General features: G+C 40.8%; 1 protein-coding gene across 1 annotated transcript; it reads left to right on the top strand.

Annotated features, from left to right (window-relative positions):
- The first annotated feature begins 302 nt into the window (after positions 1 to 302).
- Positions 303 to 21,862, top strand: LOC146189521 (zinc carboxypeptidase-like). Its single transcript, XM_084604307.1, has 11 exons — positions 303 to 592; positions 2,180 to 2,255; positions 5,315 to 5,451; positions 7,279 to 7,366; positions 7,840 to 7,938; positions 10,969 to 11,067; positions 12,664 to 12,774; positions 13,882 to 13,978; positions 15,018 to 15,220; positions 16,705 to 16,789; positions 21,222 to 21,862. The coding sequence occupies exons 1-11, from the start codon at positions 489 to 491 to the stop codon at positions 21,404 to 21,406; spliced, it is 1,284 nt and encodes a 427-aa protein (XP_084460433.1). The 5' UTR covers positions 303 to 488; the 3' UTR covers positions 21,407 to 21,862.
- The last annotated feature ends 4,981 nt before the right edge of the window (positions 21,863 to 26,843 follow it).

Genomic DNA, 26,843 nt, shown 5'->3' with positions numbered 1-26,843 from the left:
ATCACGGCATACAAGTGTTTGCTGCCATAGGCGCCAAGCTATTGCCGGGTGTATCGTGATACAAGAGATTACGAGAGAATGCATTGTCCAGGATTAGTGTAATGAACGGTTTCTGCGCATCCACCACCCCTTTACAGCATCCGTGGCAAAGGCTGTGGGAGTGCTTAAGAGACAATGGAGCAGTCGAGTTCGCGGGAGCAGTATCAGCGAGTTTCCGAAATGATTACGATTCTGCAACACTGCTCGTGACTTAGGTGAGGCAACATCACGGAGCAAGGACCATGGGTTTGTTGAGAAACGCCTTGTTGAAACACGAAAGTGACGGGGCGGCGCCTTTTCACGCCTACAGCCACCTATATAATACAGGTCATTCCTTCTACAAAAGGACTTCACGGCTGTTTTCTGATATGCACCTCTCAGAGCAGTCTTTCCGAACAAAGCCTTAGAATTATAGAGTGTCGGAATCCGGCAAGTCGGGGTCAGAAGAGATGGCGCAAGCTCACCTATGCGTAATAGGTGTCTCACTGGTTTTGTTAAGCAGGTCGTGGGCTCTCGCGGCGTCTAACCGGACTCAGCGAGTTCAATACACAGGGTAAGTGGTTGATGTAATGCTCGAAGGTTTAAAGTAAGATGTTATAATGATGCACGGCGTTGAGCACATTTCTCCCATAATTGAAATGACAAGCATGCTTAAGGAATTCTTATTAAAAGGCAGTATCCGGGGGATGGAGCACAATGTTCTTCATTACTTTGTAACGAATTCTTTTCGTAATTACGCCTTCAGTACAACTTTTCCTTCCATTCTATAAAACCATTTGCTCGTAAACAGTGATTATATATAATGACGAATAAAAACTGATTGGAATCAGTGGGACAACCTTCTAGAACTATAATTTTGCCGATGAAACAGCTCAGTAATTAGGCTCGGAAAGTAGAGCGGCATGAAGCCCTATTTCGGGCTTGCAGGTAAGATTTGGTGTGGGGATTTGTTCACATCAACCAAAAGTGTAGGTGTCAAGGGGGTTGTGGAATGTTTTGAGTACACCACTAGTGCTGCAGAAAGTGGCTTGAAACATTATCGTGTGGCTAGAGCCGAGACCACGCTGCACGGGATATTTGGTACTGCTGAAAAGCAAGCCTAGAGATTAGTTGGCAGTTCCATATGCATATAAATATTTTCCAGTCCTATGCACTTGATCTTCTTTGTGTCCTCAATGGCTCCTACCATCTGACGGGTAGCGATGTCAGTTATATTAGATAGAAGAAGCCTATAGAAAAGTTATGGTAAATGAAGGTATAAGGGTAATGTGTAGGGAAACATTATTGGTTAACCTTTTGCTCCCCACTATGCTGGGACGTGATACCATATATTAAGTGCATATACATGCACTTAAGGAGGCCCCCAAGTGGCCGAAATATGTATCTAGGATCAGCTGCCAGCAGAGTTTCAATTTCAACTTTAAGAGTCTCCTTTGTACTGCAGGACAGAATCCGCGTAGGAAATGAAAAATAGAAAAAACGTTTTACATGCTTCTGTTACAAGTGCTGAATAGTATTCTTTAGTTTTTTTCTGTTTCTACTGATAATACGTAGAAATGCTCGCACTCGGTGTGATTGCGCATGCCAGAACTAAAACTCGCACTCAATATGCGGTGGGAATTATATAGGAGACCCCCGGCTGCAAAGGTGAAACTGCAGCCTAACAGAAACATATGCACACAAGACAGACAGCAGGAGAGCCTCGTGTCATATTGTCTTCCTCGTGTCTGTTTCTTTGTTTGGCTGCCGTTTCACCTTTGACTTGAACCAACCAGATCAGATTCAGATCTTCCCAACTTCCACAGGCATGCGGTTAGATTTTGCAAACATGAGACATGACGTGCAACGGCTGGCCCAGACAATCTGATTGTTTGAGAAGTTTGTAATATGAGGCTTGTAATGTGCCCGTAAAGCGTTCCGGGTTATTTTCTATCCGTCTGTTACTTTTTGCCGAATTTTCAACTTCGAGGCAAATTTATTTCTTTATGAACATGCACGTGGATGTGATTATGAGCGTTTGCAATGCTTCTCGGGATAGTGATCAGATGTATGCCCCCTGAAAATATTTTATTTTGCCCTTCACTGCTATGTGTTGCCAATGTTGCTAACAAGAAACTGAATCTTCACGCGTTGATTTCAGGCATCGCTTGATATCTGTGACACCAGAAACGCCGGCTCACATTAGCCTTTTATCGGCACTGGAAGAGCGGTTTCAGGTGAGTTAAGCCAGTAAACTTCTCTCCATATAAAGGAGGCCGGCGCGCTTCCGGCTGTACTGGTGTGGACTGCACATTAATTACTTGCTAGCAGCTATTCATGTACATGTTTTAGCCAGCTTTATATCATTTGTATAATCTAGAGTAGACAAAAATGTATTTCTGGTTCGCGATACTCAATTACATTTGTTTTAATTTCAGTATTTCGTCTAGCATTGTCCTGCAAAAAGTTAGAAATAAAATAAGACACATATACGTTGGTCCCAAAATGGCCGTCATACTAATTCCGTTGAGCTACTGGGGTGCCGCTGCATGCCACATGTTTGTGGCTGCGGCTGGTACTAGCGTGCGTCTGCCAGCGGGCACCTGAAAGTGTCCCCCTGCCGGACAGACCTGCTTACCGCAGGGCTTGGTGCTGGGATATTGGAAGTGCCGTCTCCCAGGGACGTGTGTTTGCTTGAAAAAACTCACTAAATGTGTGTTCATAGCTCTGTTAGTAAATTCTACCAGTGTATTGGTGCATTATATCTCTGTTAAGCGTACACAACATTATAAGACCCGTAAGCGTAATACAAATTCAACATAGAACCTATTATGTGAAGGATATAGAATACTGAGAGCAGTTTTATTGTAAACCGTAACATTAGAGTGAACCAAGCGATCAGCGCAAAATTCAAAGAAGCGAGAGCGAAATGCTGTGAATTCCTTCAGCAGATCCAGCTAATAAAATTCTAATCAATGCATTTGCACAACGCTGTTCACAACGAGGATTGTAGAGCAAAAATACACAACATAGGAAGAAATTGTGCTAGGGAGAACAGCAACTTAAAAGTTTCTGCTAGGTGCTTGATATTTCACAGATTGAGAGGAAATTGAAGGCAACTGCAAATTAAAGAACGATGAGAACTTTAAATAAAGATGGTCGTCAGTAATTCCCCGACGTGGCTAATATATTCTTATAATTATAATCAATTTATTTTTGTCTAGCATAAACAGACAGAGGGGCTGCAGAAAAAGCGGTCAGAAACAACTTGACGTCAGAACGCAGCAAGTTGACATCTATTATGCTGCATTTGGATGCTTAGTTATGCAATGGCGTGTAATTAAAACAAATTATTTAACGTATATATATATATATGTATGAATGCTCCCATGCACCAATAGTGTTATAAAGGAAGTCTTGCACACAAATATCGCCTAGCTGCGCTCGTGGGCCGTTTGGCGTCTTTTTCGATGGCAGAAAAGGAATACTACTGGAAGAGTAAGGGCGACGCCAAAAAAACGAAACAGTGCACAGTTAGTGAAAAAAAACCTACATTATACACAGACAATTGATTCTATGGCAGTTACTAAAAAACAACTGCATAAAACCTGTGATCTTTGACATGGATGTAAGTAAGCTAGCGCAGGACCTCATATAAGCAGTGTTGTTGCAAGGGTACCTTTGCCAGGTTGAATATAGCGGAGCATTCACAGACCCTCATAGACATTTCGGAATATCATTTCTATCAATATTTGCAAAATAGAATATAAAATAAGCAGTATATATCATTGACTGCATCAATTTACCCATTCGTTGTACAATTTATATCAGTAACCGACTAGGCATTCTTTGTAGTCTACCATGATGACATGAGTTTCTTCAGTAAGAAAACGTTAGTGAATTATCATCCTTAGGCAACATTACATTTAGGAAACTGTTCAAATGGGGCAAAGTTAATTCATGGAACGGAATGCAAAAAAATGAAGGCTGATATATTTGAAACTGTGCAAACTTGTAGATTACTGTCTTAATTTAAACTTAGGCAATAAAATAGAGACAGTAGGGGAAGTAAAAACAACAGGCATATATTTGATGAACATTCAATTGGGAATGCTCATGTAACACATGTGCTTCGCAAGTTGGAGATGGCCTGACGCATTCTATTTAGAATTTCTTGTTCTCTTCTATCCAGAATTACACTAATGTTTAATTTTATATAATGCCCTATATGCATCAGACGTCAATTATGGTAACCTTTTTAACGAATGCCATGTCCAACATACGCTGGTTATTTATAATGAAAAAAAATTGTCCATCACAACGCAGGCGCATCTCTATATGGCCATAAAACTGGGCGTTTTCCAACCTATAATATACTCCCCTCATTACATCTATATGAGGATAACCTATGTATTAAGTGTAAAAATTCCCTGGAAAAATTAAATGCGTGCTTTCTCTCGCTGCGAAATCCAATGCAATCTCTGAAAGACACCTACCAACTAGAGAAACAGAAATACTTCACTAGTCCTCTTTTCGCTTACAAATAACGGTTTCAAGAGACTAGAACATCGCTTGCCAGGATTCTTAAATAAACAGACTTGACAACACAGACACATATATAAGAACAACAGAAGCCGCACTGGCTAGATAATTTAGAAGCTTAACAGTATGAAGTGACGGATTAGAGATTGGCATCCTGGACGGCAATTCAAGAAAAAATTCCGTGTAAATGCCTTTCTGTATGGTGTTTAGATATTTAGACATATGTATGTGTGCATAATTGTATAATTGGTTGAACCTTATGTGCACGTACTATTGCTTATATTTTGTACTGTGGTGCTGCACCCTATGCATAAAATGAAAATTTATCATCTCGAAACAGAGCCTATTTAATATATTATGTATTGCTATTACAAGAAATTTGATTACATTTCACATTTTCTGTATTTCAACCATACACCTCCCCAACGCTTTACAATTATATGTTTGTTGCCGCTGAACGCTGACATTAAATGGGGCAAAAGCCTTAGTCAAACTGCTTATTTTGTAGCTTTTTATTCTTGTCCTCGCTTTTTGTCTCTAACGGGAAGAATGCGGAATGAAATTAATGTGCATGTGAATTTCCCAAACGGTGATCGGCGAATACTGCGTGGGTAGTTAATAATTGTTTAATCACGAGACATTCAGAAAAATATAACACCATTGAAGCAAAATACTGATAATATTCTAATTCGCTCAGTGACGAATGTCAGTGCCTGAGTTTATTTCAGATGGCTTTTTGTTATTTCTCCTACAGGCTGATGTCTGGCAACAGGCAAATGACTTGAGACGGTCGGAACTTGTACGACTGAGACCCGAAGTGGCAGACCAATTTGTGACTGCCGTTTTGCAATCAGGAATGTCCGCGACCACGTTAACTTCCAACGTCCAAGAGTAAGCCATTTCTCAGCTGCTTGCCCAAGTCTATAGTTCAAGTCTATGGCTTCGGTAAAGTGTATCAGGCCACAGGCTTGGTGCTCAGGCATCAGGAGGGCCTTCAAGTGCTGAGTGCCTAAACTTGGGTAGGATTCGGCGAAACCTCATTATCCACATCTAAAAAATTTATTTAACGCCGCAGCCTTAGAAGCGGTACTAAAAGCTGTTTAGTAAAATACAGTGCTCAAGAACAATCGGTAATCTATCAGTCTTCTCAACAATGCTAAAATGTCTAAGCAAGCCTAATAAACACAGTATGTATGGCGGTAAAAATTGAAGCTTCTCTCCCTCTCAACTCAACGGACGCAGGCACACAGGATAAAATAAAGAAAACAGGTCGTGACAGCCTGTCACCCCACCACGTGATTAAGTACGCCCAAAGCAAGGGCACGCCAAGGTGAATGGTGCAGGAAGGCGGCGGGTACAGAGGCACAGTTAGATGCGGCTAAAATCAGTTGCAGTTTATTGCTAGGAGAAAATTTTGTAAACTTTTCTATAAATTGTAATACCCATGGTAGGGGCATTAAGGTTGACTCGAATTATCACACTAACTACAACTCTACTGACTGCTGAGAAGAGAATATTCTCATAAATTTGTATCGAAGCCTCTCAGATCTAGTTTCGAAAACACAGGCGCGTGGTTGGCGTCACCGTTAGCGCACTGAGTGCAACTTTACAGCCATACCTCTGGCAGTTCGTAATTAGCAGGTGAAAATTACAGGCATTGATTTGGCGTCTCGATATATGACGCCACGACACGCATCACCTGGCCGAGATAGCAGGAGTTAGGAAATAAGGTAGATCCTTAGCGAGCAGACGGTAAGAATGAAATAAGACTTTCCATGGCCTTTAGATCCTATGTTAGACAGGGTAATCTGAGGCCACACGGACACAACCTTATGGCCTGCTTAACTCTAGGCGTCATATCGACGTCACGCGGTCTTGCAGATATTCGTAGCACGTGATTTTAATTATAAGTGATACAGCTAAATAGGTCTGCAATAAACAATTAGTCATTAGATGAATAAGAAAGTGGCATGTTCGGAAAAGAGGATTTACGGGAGATGCCGCACAAGGTATGCACCACTTACCCGTCATTTATTTAAAGACGTAGCTTACCTCTCTCCGGACTCTTTACTGGCCACAACTTGTAATATATAACCCTCAAGCACCAGCTAGATTGCATCAATTCCCAATTTACACCAAAGATGCATTGTTTTATTTTTATTTTTCATGCATAACCAGTAATCCTTGTCCGGAATTTGAACTGATTGTTTCTCATCTGAGGTTTTTATTTCGCATGCACCATAATAAATTTTATGGTTTCAAAACAAAGTTAGGAAGGGAGACGACTTTTCACTAGCGGTATTAAGGAAAGAACAGCTGAGGACTTTTCTCTATGAAAGGATAAAAAATCTCTCTAGTCACTAAAATTATATATATACCATCCTGAGGTGGCTGTCGACACATGCATTTTATAATATTTACTGCCAGAATTGTATGGAAGATAAGTAAAACCGCGTTTCGTATTTCCGCTCCCTCTGTTCAAGTCCCCTGCTGTGCCAAAAAGACAGCAGCCTTATTGCGCCCGTGACTCAAGCAGTGAAGGAAAGTTGTGATATCAACCGTAATTATGCTCAAAAAACAGAAACATAGCCACGAAAAATACATCTGCATATTCAACACGCACATACCCAAATAAAAAGATTTAGAGTTGTCTTTAATGGTTCCTTTCCTGTCAATAAAGGCAAGATCAGACCATTTTTTTGTCAACTTTTCTTTCAGGCTCATCGATTATGAGCGCAAAGAGATGCGCTTCACGACCTACTCGACGGAAAAATCGCGCTTCGAGAAGTACCTGAGATATAAAGAGGTACGTTTGATACGTGTATGTAGTAATTTTCAAGGTCAGCTTGTATGTCTATGGCATCACGAACAACAGAAATTACGACTCCTAGCAGCTAATACATCGCAAAAAAATAAAAGTGGTTTGTTTCCGTTGCGAACATTTTTAAGTTGTTATTTATAGAGGTTTTGCCAGAGGATACTTTTTTTTCGACGTCGCAGTATCACTATCGGACTAGTGTTTGCGCAGTGATCAGATATTTACATAACTTTTTTTTCACAAAATATTTAACTCGCTGCGTTTATTGTTTTCAGTTTGCAAACCAGATGCGTTCTGACTTTTTACATTTGTGATTATTTTGTGAAAGCTCGGAGGTTTCCGGTGGGGTTTTAAGTAATATCTGTATTCAATCAAATTGTATTTCTAACCGGTTTACGCTTTGAAGGGCGGTAGGTACTGAGTGCAAGAGGATGACATGCGTATTTTCTTCTCCCGTTCAGTTCAAGGGTGCCCTGAAGGATTACGCTAAAAGGTACAACCATGTGACGTACTTCTCCATGGGCCGGTCGTACGAAGGACGCGACCTCATCGGTGTTCATGTGAGTGCTTCAAGGTCAATTACTTGATATTGAGCTAGATGGTTCTAGAAAACGAGGGTACATACTTTTGGGAAATTAATTCGGGCTGCATAAAGGTGTACCTATAGGATCATCTTAACTTAGGAACAATGCAAATCCTCCATCGGGAATTCAAATTTTTAAAGCTTCTTTATTCGCGTATAACACCAATTAATTTTGATAGAAGCTACAGAGTATGTACGATGAAAGTGCTAGAGAAACTTTGGAGACAGCTGAGGCTTTTATATATAACATACTATAGCCATGTAATGTATTAGCAACGAGGTTGCGCTCGTCTTTTTCTACGTTCATTCATTTCTAGTGTGCTTTGTGTTTACCGCCATTTGCCATGGCTTCTGCAGTTGTGCTCGTCCTGTGCTTCGTGTTTTTCTTTTCTTGTGTGCTGTGTTTTTACTTTTTAGTGCAATTTATCATGGCTTCTGCAGACATGCAATGTTTATTTACCAGACTTACTGGTTCTACCTACGCGAGCCATTATTATGTTTTTATTGATACCTCTGCAGTGCGTTCCAGGCAATTCAATGTTTCGGCTGATCACTCTTCACAAAAAAACGTCGTCTTCATTAACAGATAGCTAGCATGCGCTGAAGCAGGCAACTTTCAATTAAACTAAGGCATCCCTAATAGCGTCTCAGATCATATCAGGATCGTCCATACATGATTTGAATTTCTCTGTCAACAGAGAAATGATGGTTGATCGATTGATAACTCTGCATTGCAGATGTTTACACCCATAAATATGAGCAGCCAGTGGAGAAATTGTTTTAGAAAAGAACTAATTTTACTAAACAAGGATAACGGACTGCAAAAACGTTCGAAGGAAACGTTGGAATTAATTTTCCTGTCCACTAGAAATTGAACCACTATCCATACGATCTACAGCCGAAAGCGCCAAATACTCGCCGAAGCCGGACTCGAGAGGCACCAATCGTAATTATCCTTGTATAGCGTGAGAATGATAGTGCGGTAACAAAGACGATGCTATCAGTGGCAGTGATAAGAATAATAGCAGCAGTGACAGTGACGGTGCATTTAGTACCTAATGATAATAGTAACAATGACAACGACAATGCAGTTAGTAAACACAGTCATGTAAACTGGAGTTCGCCAGTTTCGCTCTTACGAAGACTTAAGCGCACGTCTGTAATTTTTGGACACTGAAGCTCCAGTTTAAAAGGTACGAAGTGTCAGCGTTAATGAATCTAGCACGTTGCTCCTCTTGCGAATGTAGTGTAGCATCCATGCACTTAAAGTGTCGCTTAATAATGAATACCTAAATATCGCCCCTCATAACTAATACATAGTCATTAACAAATAGTCGGCCGCTCTCAAATTACACAAAAGCACCCTACGTAGCAGCAAAGTCCCGCTAGCGCCTCCCCAAGCTACATGAACGCATCTGCATTGCCTAAAGGTATCTAATCTGACCCGGAATCCAAACGTTCAAGGACTACAGTTTTCATCTCAAAGGAGCGACCTGATCCACCATGTGTTCGAAACTAGGGCATGTAATGTTTTTCGCAAAGTTACACACCACGCCTACAATCTAGAACGAGGCCAGGTCACCCACCAACCACCACATTACGGAGTCTAGTCAATGACTTCTTATTCGCTACGACAACACTGAAGCCGACAATGATTACATTGTCAGCGTCGGATGTTCAGCACAACAGGGCATTTAACGATTTCGCGTTAAAGTAGCCAGCTAGCGTTTGATCCCATTCCAGACCGCGAGGGAAGCTTTGCGCATTACTCATGTATATGACTCTACCACAATTCTCAATGTCAGATCAGAGGGCACTTGAGATTTGCGCTAAGTACGGAATACCTATGATCTGCATAGACAAATGTGAAGGAGTGTCAGCAAGAAAATTTCACGTAACACAATCTCTTCGTGCAATTTAAATTTATTCTTTGCAGCGAAAAAACAATCACATGACCGATCAAGCGCACGAATTCGCAAATAGTGAGCTGAGCAATTAAAGATATTTCGTTTGTGCTCCTGAGCGAGGAAGCCGCATCCATCGTACGCAATCGAAGATTCCTCGGCATTTAAGGATGCAATCAGAAATTTCTGATCTGTATAGCGCGGCCACGTTTTCTTGCTGTACTTTTTTGTTTCATTTTTGAAAGACGCATCTTTGTTCCTTTCATGCCAGCGCTTTGTTGCTGATTTTTATAGATCCCGTGTACCCACCACCTGTGTAACGCCAAAATCACTTTAGGGCAAATAAATAATTAAGTATGCAATAAAGAAAACATTACGAGCTTTTTCATTTCAGACAGTTTGGAGTGTTCACCATTTTGTGAACCTTGTGGGTATCGCAAAGTAAAAAGGCGTTCTGTATTTTAAAGAACAACTTCCTATTACGCACTATTATGCTAGCGTTTTATACCGATCCACAATACTTATTCCAATACAGACTACAGAGGAACATTATTCTAATCGATTACCATTATACATTGAAAAGAATGAAAATGACGAGAAGACTGATAACCGGGGGAAGGGGCACTGCGCAGTAAGAAGCAAGATAGTTATTTTCCGGTGTTGAAGACAGAAAAATAAAGCGCTTCTTAATTAACATAAACCTATGGGGCATATATTGCTTTTGTAATAAAAAGAATACACTAAAAATTGTAAATTTAACTAAACATGAAAAAATGTAGAAACGGGGCATTCTGGTTTGTTAGGATGTTTTATATACAATGCCCCTTTGGTAGTGAGATCCTAGGATATGTATAAACTAAACTAGAAAGTACAACTTGCACACAAATAATTGAACCTTTTTCAAAATTGATAATCTTAAATTGTTTTCTGGCTAGAGGATGTGATTACGCACTCTTGTAAGACAGCTTATTCAGCTTTATAATGTGTTTACTAATCCAATGCACGACATACAGATAAATGAAGGTTATACAACACAGTCTGCGAAACAAGCAATGCAAAATTATTGTTAATCATCTGTTTCTACTTCTCCTTTGAGCCAACAGATCAAGGCAAAGAACAATTTGCCTGTCGTGTTCTTCGAATGTGGAATCCACCCAAGGGAGTGGATCGCTCCAGCTGTCTGCCTCTACATCATCGACCAGGTAAGTGAATTTGCGCATCAAAACATGAAGTATAGGTGCAGGATAACTAGCGTTTCGTATCTAATATCTTTAGAATACATCTCGTTGGGGGCGTCCACTGGGGCTAGCGATAGCCATTTAAATTTCCGTATCTTGGCCAATCGAGCGTAACCACTTTTCCGTGGGTCCAGAAGTACGTTCCACCATCTCACGTTTCCTGTTAAAACCAGTGCCTTATTTGATCTCCTGATCCAATTTAAAATATTTTCGAATATAGAGAGAATAAGGAACATTACCAGGTGAAGGAAATCCTCGCAAATTATTTCTGGCGCCCAAAAATTTTCACTCCGATAGCATCTCCAAGCAAGAGGTGACAAAAAAGGAATGCAGCCTACATACGGGTTTTTTTGTTGTTGTTGTTGGAGCTTGGGTGTTTACAGCGTTATAGCGAATAGCGAAATAGCAGTAGGGATTTGCACATGTATTTTATAAGATGTTCGGATTAAACGCTTGGTGGGCGCGGCGGAATACAGTGTAACATAAAATGAAAAAAAAAAAGAACAACTTGGGGGCGATCTTGTTTGCGAAAAACTTCTATTGGCATAACGACAATTATGCTGACTCTAACTGCACTGCCTAACTGACGAGCTAACTAAAACTGTATAATGTAAAACCACAATGCTGTATTAAAGTATACCTTACGTCGCCTGTCTTCTCCAACCGCGCGATGCCTGAAGCGATGTTCTCAGCCCATTAATGGTTCGTGGTTACTGGTTTGTGTTTTGTGGCGTTTAACGTCTGAAAGCGACTCAGGCTATGAATACTGTTGCAATAATATCCGCTTCCAGATAATATTAGAGTATAAAAGGAAAGACAGTCAGTATATTAAGGTTTTCTAAAGGCGGTGGTATCTGCGTCCATACACCAAATTGTTAACACAAGCTTTAGCAAAGAGTACAAATTCTAATTTAACCGGGACTGTCAGCGCTTCTGACTGCACGAAAAAAACTGTCTTCTATGTCGAAGTTCTACCTAAGGTAAAGACGATGAGGGCGATGGACCCTTTCGTACCTGTAAACGCTTTCCAAGATGCATGTCACATTAAATATAAAACTTCAATCCGCTATAAACTGCTGCTTTTCCTCGAAATGGATAATTGAAAAACCTTCAGGATGCCTCAAGCATCCTCGGAATGTTACGTTCGCGCTGGTAAATAAAAAAAAACTTTTTCCCGCACCTGCATGCGTTGCGTTAAAGGAGCAATTGTGCACACGAAATCGCCCAGATCTGCAATGTATTACCGCTGTTTATTTGGTCATGAAAGTAATCAATGTTTAGATCAAGATTTTCAATAATTTGTGATACATATTGGCAAAACCGCTCGAATTCACTAATGTTGTTGTGTATCACAATGAAGGTAGCGTGCGTGTTTGATAAGAGTCTCAGGATGACCCTGTTCCGTTAATGTGCTGGTAAAGAAAGAATATTTCTCAGTGGCTAGTTATACTAGCGGAAGACCATCTTATTTTTCTTTTGTAGACTCTTTTTGTATCGTGCATACTAATGAAATAAGAAATGTCAAGAAGTATTCATTTTTCTTTGCCTTTCTCTGTACAGCTGGCAACCCAGTACGACCAGAACGACGACATCAAACTCTTGGTATCTAAGTACGAATGGCGTATTTATCCATTAGTAAACCCGGACGGCTACGAATACTCTCACACCACGGTGAGTGACTGCCTGAACCTCAAAACAATCTTCTCACAAAGAGAATAGAAGTGGTTGTGCCAAAATACGCCATCTCACTTATCCGAGATGAACACTTCAATTATTTCGTAAACCGAACCAAAGAGGAAAGAAAGAGCACTGTCTGCAATATGCTAGGCAACAACGAGATCCATTATGGACAAGAAGACGTTGCGGTTTCCTCTCTTCAATCTACGCTGTGTTGCTGATGCCATGAATTCCCGAAATATTTGACGGCATCCAATCAATGTTAGTTCCCACGCAAGAGAGACGCCATCTTCTCAAAAAAAGAATTACTAATGTCGGGGATCATGTGTTGTGTGGTGCACGGCAGATAAAATATTTTGACTTCCAGTTCAACGTTATCACTTACCTTATTCAGAATAAATTATTATCGCAAACAAGAGCTTAAGAAGAGATTTAAAAAAAAGATCGGTGTCTTCTCAGAATTAAGCAGGACACATAACAGAAGCTGCGATAAGGCACTTTCGTCGTCGATGCATAAAAAAAAGGTCGCGCACAACTATGTCACCTGCAAAAAAATTATGTTTATGAAATCATCTTTAAATAGCAATGTGACTTGGTGCAAGGTTTGCCTATCCAACTGCGTAGTGATAGAAGTCAGTTAAGAGAAGGTTTAGAGTTATTGCACGAAAAACAACACCAAGTCTGTTCTATGCGACGTTCCGTAAAAGCTATTGGAAATTTTAAAACTGATCAAAGTCTGTTTAATTCCAGGGTTTGTATTTTGAATACTCAGTTGCCTATTAGAAACGCCATTACCCGATGCTCACAGACAATTTGACATACTTACATTTTTGCAGATACACACAAATTGTAATGCACGGCGGCGTTTTTTACTTATATGCTGTTGATATAAAATAGGGTCAGTTACCAATGAACTCGAGATAAGCAGCCCGGCGGCTAATTTGCGGACCATCAGTGGTTGCAGCCTTCATCGTTCGCTAATATTGACGTGCCATTTGCAGCGAAAAATGCTGCACTTTCGCTTAAGATTTACCACCAGCTTTCGTTTGGCTGATAAAAAACCAAGTCTTTTTATAAGCTTGTGGACCATCGTTATTGCAGGATCGCCTTTGGAGAAAGACTCTCTCCAAGAGCCGTGCCAACCCTGAGTGCCGAGGGGCTGACGCAAACCGCAACTTTGACATCGGAGACTTTTGCAGTATGTATAACGTGTCACTTGACTTTTGGTATTCTAATTATTTGTTGAGTTCCCCTCATGGCCCTTACCAGGAACTATGCGTACACTCTACAAATAATCAAACAACATCACAGGTAGAGGAGGGAATGTAAATGACTCAATTTAGGTACAGACTGCCAGAACCACTAAAGTATCGCGTGTGCAGAAAAAGCACAGCCGCTAATCGGACAATATTGAAATCCCACTGGGCATAACAATCGACAGTCCCAATATTTGCTTTTACCGATAAAAAACGTGAATATTACAGGAATATAAAATTCACCAATATTTGGCTTAGTATTGATAGACAATGATGCAGTGCCAAGGTGTATAGTACATTGGTTTACACTAATCAGAACTGCATCAGAGTGGTCAGTTAATGCATTCTGATAATGTGAAACCATCGGTCAATATATTTAGGTTCTCGATCTGACGATTTATTGAAACACCCTTCCGTTTACAATTCATGTCCTTTTTTGTTTAATCATGAGCATATGGTTAACAGAGCGATATGGTTTTGTTGAAGATTTAACGTTGGACCTAAATAAAGTCTTCTTGATAGGGTGTAACTAAGCTGATACAAGCTAGGGAGCGAACCAGAATGCTCGCAATCATAAACACAATATCGTATTTACCAGCAGGGCAACAACAAGCGTAAACAATCTGCTCAAACATGCTCGTGGCTTTGTATGACTTTCCCAAAAATCATAGTCCAGAAAATGAATATCGGAGAGAACGAAGCACTATGGTAAGTTGAATTACTGTTTCGCCTGCCTAAATCTCGCTATAATAGTCTAACTGCACATAATAATCCACCCTGTAGGATTAGGCGGTACGGTTCCAGCGTGCTATTACCAATTGTTCGCACTCTCTAGAGAGCAGTGCCCTATAAACGAAAGAAAACGGCACTCAGAACTTCATGTATCATTGAAGATTCCGCTCTGAGCGCCGAGCTTTATAGTCACGATGCTTGACTGGTGACATACAGTCTCAATGTTGGCGTTGACGGCGCGTCATGCAGAGCACCGTTCAAGCAAGGACCCTTGCTCGGAAGAGTACTGCGGCGACTTCGCCTTCTCGGAGCCCGAAGTGCGGGCAATCAGGGATGCACTTCAAAACATCAAGGGCCGGACAGAATTTTACTTTGCCATGCACAGTTACGGCCTTCTGTGGATGTTTCCTTATGCTATGACCAAAACTCCGAGTTCGGATCATGACCTCTTGGTAAGTGATCTTTTTAGCGTGTAATGGAGATGAGGTCGAAGACAAAAAAAAAGTACTCTGACATAGACTTCGCTACTGTTACTTATGCGCTAGCTGTCGTCAACAGCTTCTTTTATGCAGAGAATCATTTACTACACTGATAATCATCTTCCTTGAAAGTTGCCATTGCTATCTGCCTAAATGTTTAAGATGCAGGACAAACCAGTCTCACGCATACCCGGAGTGTTCTGTTCGCGCCATATCTCAACTCGCTTCCTCACGCTTCGCTTAAATTTGTTTTATTAAAGATGCCAGCGAAATCAACGTTTTTATGCGGCATTCTGTTAAAAATATTTAGCGACATTTATTATTATACACATAATTTCTTCATTTTTTGCTTTTTGTTCAGGCGGCACTTCTAGGTATAGATATGGTAAGTAATTTTCTGGCGATGAAGCAATCTCAGCGAACATGGGATGGAAACAAACAAACTGCCGGCTAGAACAATATCCGACATTAGACCTAGTCGAGGGATCATAGAGAGATCGAATGGCGTCGGCATAATGACAAGTAGCTATGTAGAAGGCATCGGGTTTCTGTTGGTCAGTCCATTTCGTAGAGATGTAGGAAGCATTATTCAGTACTCCATAGTGTTAAACGGCGAGTTACGTTACTATGGCAAAGGCAAGGGCATCGGAGTCATCGTCGGCGACGTCGCTGAGAGCGGAGCATCACGGGCATGCTCCGTGCAAGGTGGTAGCTGTCAGCTTAATAGCCCAGCAGTGCTTATACGCCACGCAGGCACCGTCATACGGCTTGGCCAAAGCGGAGTTTTGAATGTCGGGTGGTATGCGATGTATTCAGCTATCAACGCTCGTATATAGGAGCAATCAACCACAGCCCCGTTTAACGTTATTTCTGCGTGTACACGAGTGTATCGCATGGGCACATGGCGGAGAGCTTTCAAATGTGCCGTGCTCCTACAACATCAAATGTTGTTTTGGAGCAGAACAAAAGAGGATAAGCTGAATTACAGCCAAGTGGAAATCTTAAATTTAAGCTAGTTTATGAAATAATGACCAGATGATTTGAACTAAAACTCTGGACTTGTTAGGACTGAGTTATAACTCGATTTAGGATGCAGTACCATCTGGTCGACTACCATTTTATGGGCAAACTTCTACAAAATATACAGCAATAAAGTGACAGAATTAAAAAAAAAGATGACTTTAGCGTTTTCCACTTACGTGGTTGGCATTGAATTTATGGGATAGGTCCGGAAAAAAAAAAGTATTTTTTAATCTCCAACCATATTGACACCATATCTATACCATATATAAACATCAGCATCAAAAATAGGCTTTTGTAAATATTGGAATGAGCCTATTGTCCACAGCTAATTCATACTAATATGTAAATGTGGTGGCCCTGCGAACTGCCGAAAATTAGCCATTTGCCTGACATCTTTCCTCTATAAATTAGACAATAAAACATTTCGTTTGCAGATGAACATCTCGCAGAGGGCAACGGAGGCCATTGAAAGCATTAGACGTACCCACTACGAGTTCGGACCCATTTCAAAGGTCATGTGTAAGTATACAACAGATAGCCAGATGATTACTTCGAGTACAGCAAGCGTTTTGTAACTGAATGCAGCAAGTATAATTAGCTCCTATAGATAAGTTGCTTGTGTTTCCCACATTAAACAGTTGAAATGAGGAACATGTGCTCACCAAGTACTAATATTTCTATACATACATAGGGAGCGGACAATCACTGACACCAAAAATAACATAGATATTTAATGCCAGTCAATTCGAAATATATTGTAATTAGAACAATAACGTTTTAGAATGTTGAAGAAAATTTCACAAGGCGACACATAAATCCCACTACATGATAAAATGCAAAAGCTTTTCAATTTGCGAGCCGAGACCCTCTATGAGACCCGTTTTGCGTTTCGCCGTTTTTACAATGTCTGCAACTTTAATTTTTCATGATTTTACTTCCAGTGTGGCTGCTACTGCTGCGACTCCGAACACTTGTTATCTCAATTTTTATTTTTAGCCTTATGTTATTTCACTGTATTTTATTTCTATTTTGTTGAATTTATTATTTTTCTCAACACTCTGCCCACCAGCTCCTTTACGCTAAACGAGAAGAATTATGCGCACGTTCACAGAAACTCGGCTTAGAGTAGTGTCTGCACTAGTGGCTCACCTGAGACACCGAATGATGGTGGCTGGAGTGTCGACGAAGGCTCGATATTTTTGTTTCCTTATCAATGATTGACATTTAGCAATCACACCCCGTCTTGACGCTTTCTAATGGTACGTCCTCTCCGGGGTACCTGTAGACGCTGCTCATCGTGAAAGCAATATTTTTGCATTAAAATAACCGGGAGCGATTCAAATGAACGACGTCCGAGCTAGGACGCAAAAAGCGGCATGTGCTAGATTTTCTTGTAAATAACTTATTTACATGGTTACAACAATATATTACACTGATCAACATCAAGAGAAGATCTCCTATGCTTCTTTTTCGTAGTGGCTAACGGTTCCCTTCGCGTGCGACGAACCCTTCACTTTTCCTGTATGTATGTAAAACCTTCTATATTACCTTGCCTAAAACAATTGTCTGGTTTTAAGCATGTCTCGAACCTAGTAATATCGGCGCAAGCTTTGTTAAGGAGGATTATGCATCGTTTAGCAAGGTGCTACACGGTTTGTTTGTTTCAATTAGAGGGACAATCAAGCTCCTTCTTAAGAGTAGACGGGAGGGATACTTTAAAACTGCGTTTTCATTCCGAGATTTGTTTACGTTAATCCGATAGAGGTAACGATCTCATTAAAAAGCCAGACTGGTGTTCGTATCAGTATTAGCGCTTTGAATAAAAAATAACAATAATGGTGCTGGCAGATAGTAGCTGCCCTGTCCTAGAAATGATTAATCGATGGTTTGTGCGCGTTGATCAGACCACATATCATCAGAAAGTTTTGAGCAGCCCTGAACTCGGGTTTCTCAATTCAGTTGGGAAGTTGGACTCAGAATCAACCTTTCAGTGCTTTTCCATGCCGGCTCAGGGACGCTTCTCCTAGCAAGTTCAAACGGCTTAATAAAACCCGGCCTTAAATGTCCGGTGGTAGCCTATGATAGCTGGATAACGTGGTAGGTTAATACTGTACGCTAATAAGAATGTTCGAGATGCTAGAAGCAGCAATGTAGAGTAGATAAATAAGCGAGCAAATACTAAACTTACTCTTCTTTTAAGTGATCCTAACTTTTACTACTTTCTTTTCTTGAGGGGAGATGCTGAACTAAAGGGTCATGTTTGACTGTAGAGCGCTAGGTTCGATCAGATCTTCAAGGATGGCTTATCTTTCTTTTATTACAATATATTCAAGGTTTTTTAGCACAATTAAAGAAAACGTTGTAGGTGTCATAATGAGTAGTATGTGTGCTAGCTTAGGAAAAGTATCTCAAGAATCATGAAAATAGAGGTAGTTCCTTATGCAGGACATGACTAATTGTGGGTTCTTTATGAATTTTTTGTAAATCTCATAGCTCTTGAAGACCACACTTAGTCTTGTATATTCTCCTCAAAAGTCACATAGTTGCTACATTTTTTAACGAACAATTAGGAATTCCACAGAGTATACTTAACTTGTTCAAAACAAAATCTCTGTCCAGGAACTGCAGTGAAAGCGTCCTTTGGCGAAATAGTTTGGAAATGATAGGTTTCCTCATGCTAGTGCTCTTGCAAAAAGTGAAAGTCAGGAAAGTGAGTTCAAAAGGCCTAAAATAAGAAATCAAAGTGGCCTAGTGCATACGTTGGGCAGTTCTTTTAATGCAACACTTCCGGTGGCAATTGCTTCCAGTTGCCTCGTTTTCGGTCCTCTACAGCGTTCCTGCGTCCTTGTCTGAGCTCATGATATCCTCTCCTTCGTTGCTTTAAAGGCATGCCTCTTTGACTAGACTCCATATTCTATTTCCCGATTGTCGAGCGCTTTGCTCCCAGTGGTTCGAAATCAGCATTCAAAGGTCACGTGCTGCATTTTAGGTAATCCAAGCTTCTATCCGGATTTATCAGCTTATCCGCTGTCGCCTCGGCGCAAAACTTGCCTTTTCATTTCTTATGTTTTTTTTTTATTTTTAGCTGCCTCATGTACTCCACATATAATGTCCATTTTGGCCAGAAAACACAGAAAGGCGCACTCCAACTTGACAATACAATTCGCGTTTCTTTCTTACCTGCTATGCGGCTGCATTTTGAAGTCAGCGTTGAAAGACGCTTTCTGTGGTGAGTGCAGCCTATCTAAATATATATATCTATTTCTTAATTTTTCTATTGCATACCATGACAACCACACTCAGTCAGAAACTTATTACATGTAAATCCGAAACAACAACAAAAACTTAAAAACACGTTTCTTCTTAGGAAAGTCATTATTTTTTACCTTAGGCTTACTTTTCACCTTAGACTGGTGTTCAGGGAATGGAGGCGAAGCATCTCACCGACTTATCTCTGGGCCTATTGTTAGAAGCGAAGCGCGAAGTCTCACCCCGTTATTAGACCTCACGCTCTTAAAGAAAAAAAAAACTTAAAAGTACCTCTAAAATTTCCCCTTTTTAGCATAAGGCGAACTATTTCTTATTTCAGGTACACTAAAAAAACAGTAAACACTTTTGGCTTTATGAAACAGTGCGGTTGTAGCAGGAGACCGTAATAACGTCGACACCACCGTCATATACTTTATAAATGTCACTGCGAATGTATGCACCCTGACCTTTCTAGGGCTGGTGTACTCTAGTTTATTAATGGAAGGCTTTAAGGATGAGATAAGGGGTGAGGCGTGGGGAGGCTGAGGCTAGGAAAAGCGTATATGTTTTTTAGATGAACAGCTGGTACAGGGCTCTTTACAAGTGAATACATTTCAAGTCGTTGACTCCGAATTTCACATCACTGTGAGGGAAGTATCTTTTAAAGCGATAGCTAGGAAAAAATCTTAGAACTCTGGCCTAAATTGTCGACTTATTATTTTACGTGCGTTTCCTCTCCAGTAAAGAGCAGAGCATGATCCCGTAACACAAGCGGGGCGATAAAGATAATGTTTTGACAATGAACGCTACATTAAAGACTGAAAGAGACCTTTCTATCGCAAACACCAGCTGCAAGCTGGCCAACGCCTTCTTCCTCTACTCATCCTCGCTTTCGTATTTTCACTTTCCGCTCTTTTGTACTCCAACGCAAGTCCTGTCAAGTGGCTGCTTCCGGAGTTCACAATCGCTATAGCCTCTTCTGGAGCACGCGCGACGTTTCTACCGCGACCTTTCTACCCCTTCTCTTTACCATTTTTCTTCCTATCTCCACTCGTCGATTCTGGCCTTTTTGTCCGTCTCAATGAGCCACTTTCAAGCCGCGATTTCTCTCAGTGAAATGCTCTTATTTTCAAAAGTGCCCGGCATAATTGTTACTGCGCTATTAGGAGAAACACTTAGAGGCATGCGTATTATCTTCCGATTCCACATGTGAAATCTCCCTCGAGAGTATTTTTGAGGAAACGCAAATAAAAGCAGCATAGAATGTTTACATATACCTAAAGACGAATTTAAGACGCTTTCTGACTGTCTAGATGTTCTTTCTAGCAAACAATTTGTAAAATCTTGAAAACGGAATACAGACTCTGAAACAAAAAAACAATTATGCGCTTATCTGCTTCAACATATATTACTAGGGTATAAAGACCGATAACCACTTTGTAATCATCACCTGCAAGCGAATAGAGGTCTTGTGTAGCATCAAAATTGCACACAAAAAAAGATATTTGTCATGTCACCGCATTTTTCCGCGCACGCATTTTGTTTAGCATTCCAAGCCTAAAACTTCTTACGTTTTTCTTCCGAGACGTTTTCGCCATACAAAAAGCCTTTTCTATTGAACCTTTCCTCTCCAATTCATCTCCAGCGTCCGTGTCGTTTAATTGCGTGAAATAACGCTGAATGACCTTTTTAAATTTTGCAGACCAATGCTCCGGGGGCAGCTTGGACTGGGCGTACGACCGTGCTGGCGTCAAGAAGGCATTCGCACTCGAGCTTGAGCCATCGTCGCAAGCGTGGGACTGGAAGAAGGCCTTTATGCTTAGCCCAAGGGAAATCCTGGGCGTCGCGAAAGAAACATGGGAAGGAATTAAGGCAGCCGTTTCATAGACCCATTGACGTGACACGAGGCGCCATTGCGATTTGCAGTGAAGTTGTGAAGTTTTTGGAATTTGTCCTGTGAATTATCTAAGGCAAGAATCGTGAAGTTAAAATATTTTTGAGAAATATTGGATTAAAAGATGTTCCTGCTCCAACTGACGCGAGCGTGAAAGGCATCAACTATACCTCATAATGTATATTGAATTCCACTTTAAATGTCTTCTCGCGGATTTATCTCACGGCAATAGAAATCTCTTGGGAATAAACTGAGCGAAGTATATTGCACATATTGTTCTCAGCATCGTTTTTTCGCATAACTGGTAGGCTTATTGATATCACCGAAAAACGAAGAAATATTAGAAAAGATGCCTACAGAATGTGTACCAAGAAGGCTGGCAAATAACCCTCGCAGGTTTTATTCTCTTCATCACCTCTGTCTTCACCAATAAAAAGACCAAATGTCAAGATGATGTTGTTCCTATAGTTCCGAATCAATTTTTCATGCTCTGTCAGTCATGCAGTGTTCTCAGTAATTGTATCGAGTATTATTTTCCTTCACATGCTTTTTCTGTTAGGCCTGCTACGGTGAGCGTTATAGTCGCTTAGCCCAAAGTAGGTGACCGCAATAGATAGACACGTGTATGAAGCGAAAACTCCGCCTTCGAGACAGGTTGACAGCTAGAGGTTACAGGCTGAAATGTGCCAGATTCCTTAAGCTCCGAATTATTACTCAGAAAGTGCCTACATATAAGCTTATTGTTTACAAGATTGTGCCTTTGAGAAGAAAATTTCATGATGAATGGTAAAAGCCGTTGAAAACATCCAATGTTTTAAACTGATATTTAGAGCGTAACCTTTACCGCAAAATCCGGCAACTGATTCTACGTAAGTGGTTTAAGCAATGACTATAACTTTGTAAGCAATTTTATTTCTATTTTTGAATATACGTCGTCATGCTAGATTTTTTTATGCCAAACTGCGTGCTATATTCATGCAAACTGCTGCTAAATCGCAACTGCTTTCATAAACTTAGTGGACGTCTTGCGCAAAGGCAGTAAACTCCTCGCAGCTGAATCAAACAGGGGCCACGGAGACTTTACCATTCATACGAGTAATTCCACTGCGCAAACTACGAATTGACGTGATTACAGATGTTCAACCTTTGTAACTTTCTAATTAATCAAGTAAAGACTAGGCCGTCAAGTGTTTACTATTCATACATTTCCTGCTTAAGAACGCGAAAGGTGCGACAGTAAGGGTGGAGGTCTCAATATGGGCCTCCACGTCGATGGTGATGGGGAATACTGATGTGTTCCGTATGGCCTGTTATTACAAAAATCTGCGGCCCCCAAATTATGTGGAATATTTTTAACTTAATCCAAATTAACACCACATGATTGAATAACGAAACAAGATCCGCCACCAAACATTATTAATGTGCTTGCTTGCAGCATAACCAGATGCAATGTTCATTTCTTAAGTTGTATTATATAAATCTTCATCATAATCGGTATAACCGTGATCGTCGAATTACACAAGTCGGACTTTTTTGAATGTCTACTTGCTAACGTCTATATCTGTGAATTTGCTGACGACATCTGTATATTATATTTTTCATCAGCATTTTATGTTTGCGATGTTTAGAGAGCACAAGAACGCAGGCGCTCAGATCTTCCATCACTTACCGTGGTGCGCCTTTACCAAAGGCACGACTAACGAGGCATATGCCGGCTCAATATCGAAATATTTCTCACACAAACCACTTCGTGTGTATTTACGCCTATATGACAACGTTGTCACCCAATAATAAAAATGGGCTTTATAGAGCCTGCGATTAAAAACATGCGGTCTGTAAGCTATGTGAGCTTGTCAGTTCACCCAAACTTAGCCGCAAAATTGGTGACCGAAGAACAATCCTCTGATAAATACTTTATTAGTATGGTTACTGGCGCCGCAATCATATGTACCGTTTCGTTCTTAAGTTGTGTGCCGCGAAAAAAAATTCTAATGTGTCAAAGTATTAAATTGAAATTTTTCTTTGATGAAACGTAAAAACATAAGTCCTTTGAAACTCTACTAGTTAATTTTAACATCTGTGCGTATACTGTCGTCATGACATAGCAGTGCAGTTGAACTCGTCGTCTCGCGAAGGGCCACGTTTGACCTTGAACAGCCGCGAAGAAGACGAAGAAGAAGGAAAAGAAGAAGAAGAAGAAGAAGAAGAAGAAGAAGAAGAAGAAGAAGAAGAAGAAGAAGAAGAAGAAGAAGAAGAAGAAGAAGAAGAAGAAGAAGAAGAAGATGAAGAAGAAGGAGAAGAAGAAGGAAAAGAAGAAGAAGAAGAAGAGGAAGAAGAAGAAGAAGGAAAGGAAGAAGAAGAAGAAGAAGAAGAAGAAGAAGAAGAAGAAGAAGAAGAAGAGAGAGAAGAAGAAGGAAAAGAAGAAGAAGAAGAAGAAGGAGGAGGAGGAGGAGAAGAAGAAGAAGAAGAGAAGAAGAAGAAGAAGAAGGAAAAGAAGAAGAAGGAGAAGAAGAAGAAGAAGAAGAAGAAGAAGAAGAAGAAGAAGAAGAAGAAGAAGAAGAAGAAGAAGGAGAAGAAGAAGAAGAAGAAGAAGAAGAAGAAGAAGAAGAAGAAGAAGAAGAAGAAGAAGAAGAAGAAGAAGAAGGAGAAGAAGAAGAAGAAAAAGGAAAAGAAAAAGAGAAAGAAGGAAAAGAAAAAGAAGAAGAAGAAGAAGAACCTTTAACCATTGGCAGCTAATGCTGTCGCTCCACATTCGGTTCAGCAGCACTCAACCCTTCTCATTCTCATTTATATCTGGGCTGGTTGCTTACGCTCGCTCGTCATAATCCTAATGGATGAGCTTAAGTGCCCAAAAATGTAGCGCCTTACACTGATAGGGCATGATAGGGGCATAATGTATCAGACAAAAGAAGCTGCCGCCGTTGCTATAGCATATCAAGTAGGGTTAATCAGAGTTAAAACCCAACTAATTGTTTTATGCTTTTGCTCTCGAACAATGTCCCTCAGAAGTGAAGATTTGATGCTTAACGACATCTAAGTGTGTATTGAAGTGCGGGCTGTATTCAGTGTCCGTGAGTCATTTGCTGGACAACTGGGAGAACGCTGTTTACGCCACGGCGGAAGTACGCTAGAATTAGCCAGTAAAACGATCGGTGCACATGACGTGACGTATGTGCGAGCACCGCCTCAAAGAATGGAGGAGTTCCATGAAAAGAAAGTACAAAATATTGTTGTAGGAAAAAGAAATATTCGGCTAATGAGACAATACAGGAACGCACCCAATGGAGGACAACGTCTGGTCTTCGAAAGCAACAGAGAGGCGTCAGTGCTTGCGTAAGCAACAAAACTCAAAACTGGAAACTTGGGAAGTTAGCACTCAGCGATAGGCTGATAAGCTGAGGTAATGATATCGCATTCCTGATACTCAAGAAGAGACTTTCCTCTCGAACGTTGGCGTCGCGCGACACCCTCGAAGGAGTTTAGAGCTCAGTTACTTAGAAGAAAGATAAGTAATGCACACTGTTCAGGACCTCCAGAAACTGCATCACTTAGAAGGCCGGTTTTCCAGCCCTTTTAGCCTTATAGAGTAAGGTTATCATATCTATCAGAAAAGCGGTTACACTTATCGCTCAGCCATTTGATGCAGAGACAGGAAACTGAAAGCGGCGCTGTCTTGGCAAGGGGTACTCCGCAGGAGTTCAACAACCCTACATTCTGTGGGTAACCCACGTCGCCAGCTACATTTTTTTTTAAATTGCAATCAAGTCACAGATGGTCACTTTTACGCGGCATAGAAGTGGTGCGTTAGGTTTATATAGGATGTCACAAATGACACATAATACTGTCACCCGGGTCCATATGCAAAAAATGGCGGTGGCATCTCCGCTTGTTTGTGAACCATTTTTACAGCCTTTAAAGATGAATATGTGCGGGCAAAGGTGAAGAGGAAGCTTCCTTACGCTGTCCCAGTGACATCGCTATCGGTGTGTGCGCTAGACCTGTCTGTACGCGGACTGTTTCTGCCGTGCTTCTAGATTGAGTTCCAGGACCTTGAACAGACTACCATTCTATAAGATTTTAGATTATCGTGGCAGTTTTGTATAAAAATACGTAGTTCTCTACCACTGTTACAAATGCTTACGGCATAGAGAGGACCCATCTAGACACGCCCGACATCGACGATGGCAGAGCGCCGGCTCAGCACTTCACTGAGCTGTCTTCCTGTCTGGGCTGTCTTAACTTCCCACTATCACCTACCTGGAACACACTAGTTAATTTCCAAGGACGTTAGTATTCAACAACCAAGTTTCCGTAATATTTACTAATTACAAGCATACTCGTAATTATTATATGGGATATGTACACTCACCAATGCATCGTGCTTTCTTATGATGGGATATGTCGAGGACGCTCCCGTGCTGCCTACCAGTAGTTTGTGGCGGGGAGGATTAGAATGGTCGTCAATGGTCGTTTTCCATATTACTACTGTGAGATATTCATAACATAGCGAGGCTAAATCATTTTCAATATTTCTTGAGCGTACTGAGGTGGATCTGAATGACACATATACATCTCTATGGATTGTGCAGATGGGTCATGGAGCAAGCCACTAAAAAGTCAACTTTTGTTGGCCATTTAAGGGGACATCAACAAATTGTACATTAAAAGCAGCTTCACCCAGGTTGAGTGCAGTTATTAAATTTACGTTATTGATATTGCGACTGCAAATATCGGAAACCGAAAATACGCAGCTTGAGGTTCAAACTCGAGGATTGCATTTTCAGAAAATGGCATTGTCCTCATTTGTTACGTACAAAATAGAGACTCTATTTTAAACGTTGACAATGTAACAAAACCATCATAGAACGATGAAGAGAACATGGGCGGAACGTAAATAAATTTCCTCCGGCCACCATATTGGTGCAATGGTTAGGGCACTCAACTGTTGTGCCCAAGGATGCGCGGCATCGCTTTTCTATGGAGGTTATATAGTTACACGCTAAAGAATCCACGGTGGTCAAAATTTCCCGAGTCCTCTACTACGACGTCTCTTATAGCATCAGTCGCTTTGGGACGTTAATTCGGGTAAACAAATAAACTCAATGGGCTTCGCTTTTGAATATATTGGAAAGAGGGCACTCCATACTGACCAGCTGATTTGGCTTCTGACGGCGCTACAAAATGTGAGGCCCATATTACTTCGGTACAGGGTGCTGTCTAGAAAACATTGAATAAATTTTCTCGCACTCTTCCTTCATTGTCATACATGCACCTTCCTTGTTTCAACGAACTCAAGCGCAGCTCATCTTTTTCTGATTTCAAAGTTGTTAGCAACAAGTGGCGCTCCAACCAGATGCAATAACCAAATGAATAAATAAAATGTGCACCAATATGTTGTCGAAATAGGGGTTCATTTTAACCATGTTGTGC

Source organism: Amblyomma maculatum, chromosome 5, assembly GCF_055883805.1.
Source record: "Amblyomma maculatum isolate TAMU_Amacu chromosome 5, ASM5588380v1, whole genome shotgun sequence".
Classification (NCBI taxonomy): domain Eukaryota; kingdom Metazoa; phylum Arthropoda; class Arachnida; order Ixodida; family Ixodidae; genus Amblyomma; species Amblyomma maculatum.
Note: the sequence above shows the minus strand (reverse complement) of the source record. Positions and strands in the feature narration are given on the sequence as shown.

Coding starts and splice junctions, on each gene's coding strand:
- LOC146189521 (XM_084604307.1), top strand. CDS start 489: ATGGCGCAAGCTCACCTATGCGTAATAGGTGTCTCACTGGTTTTGTTA. Junction 11,068..12,663: donor GCCTCTACATCATCGACCAG/GTAAGTGAATTT, acceptor TTCTCTGTACAG/CTGGCAACCCAGTACGACCA. Junction 12,775..13,881: donor ACGAATACTCTCACACCACG/GTGAGTGACTGC, acceptor TCGTTATTGCAG/GATCGCCTTTGGAGAAAGAC.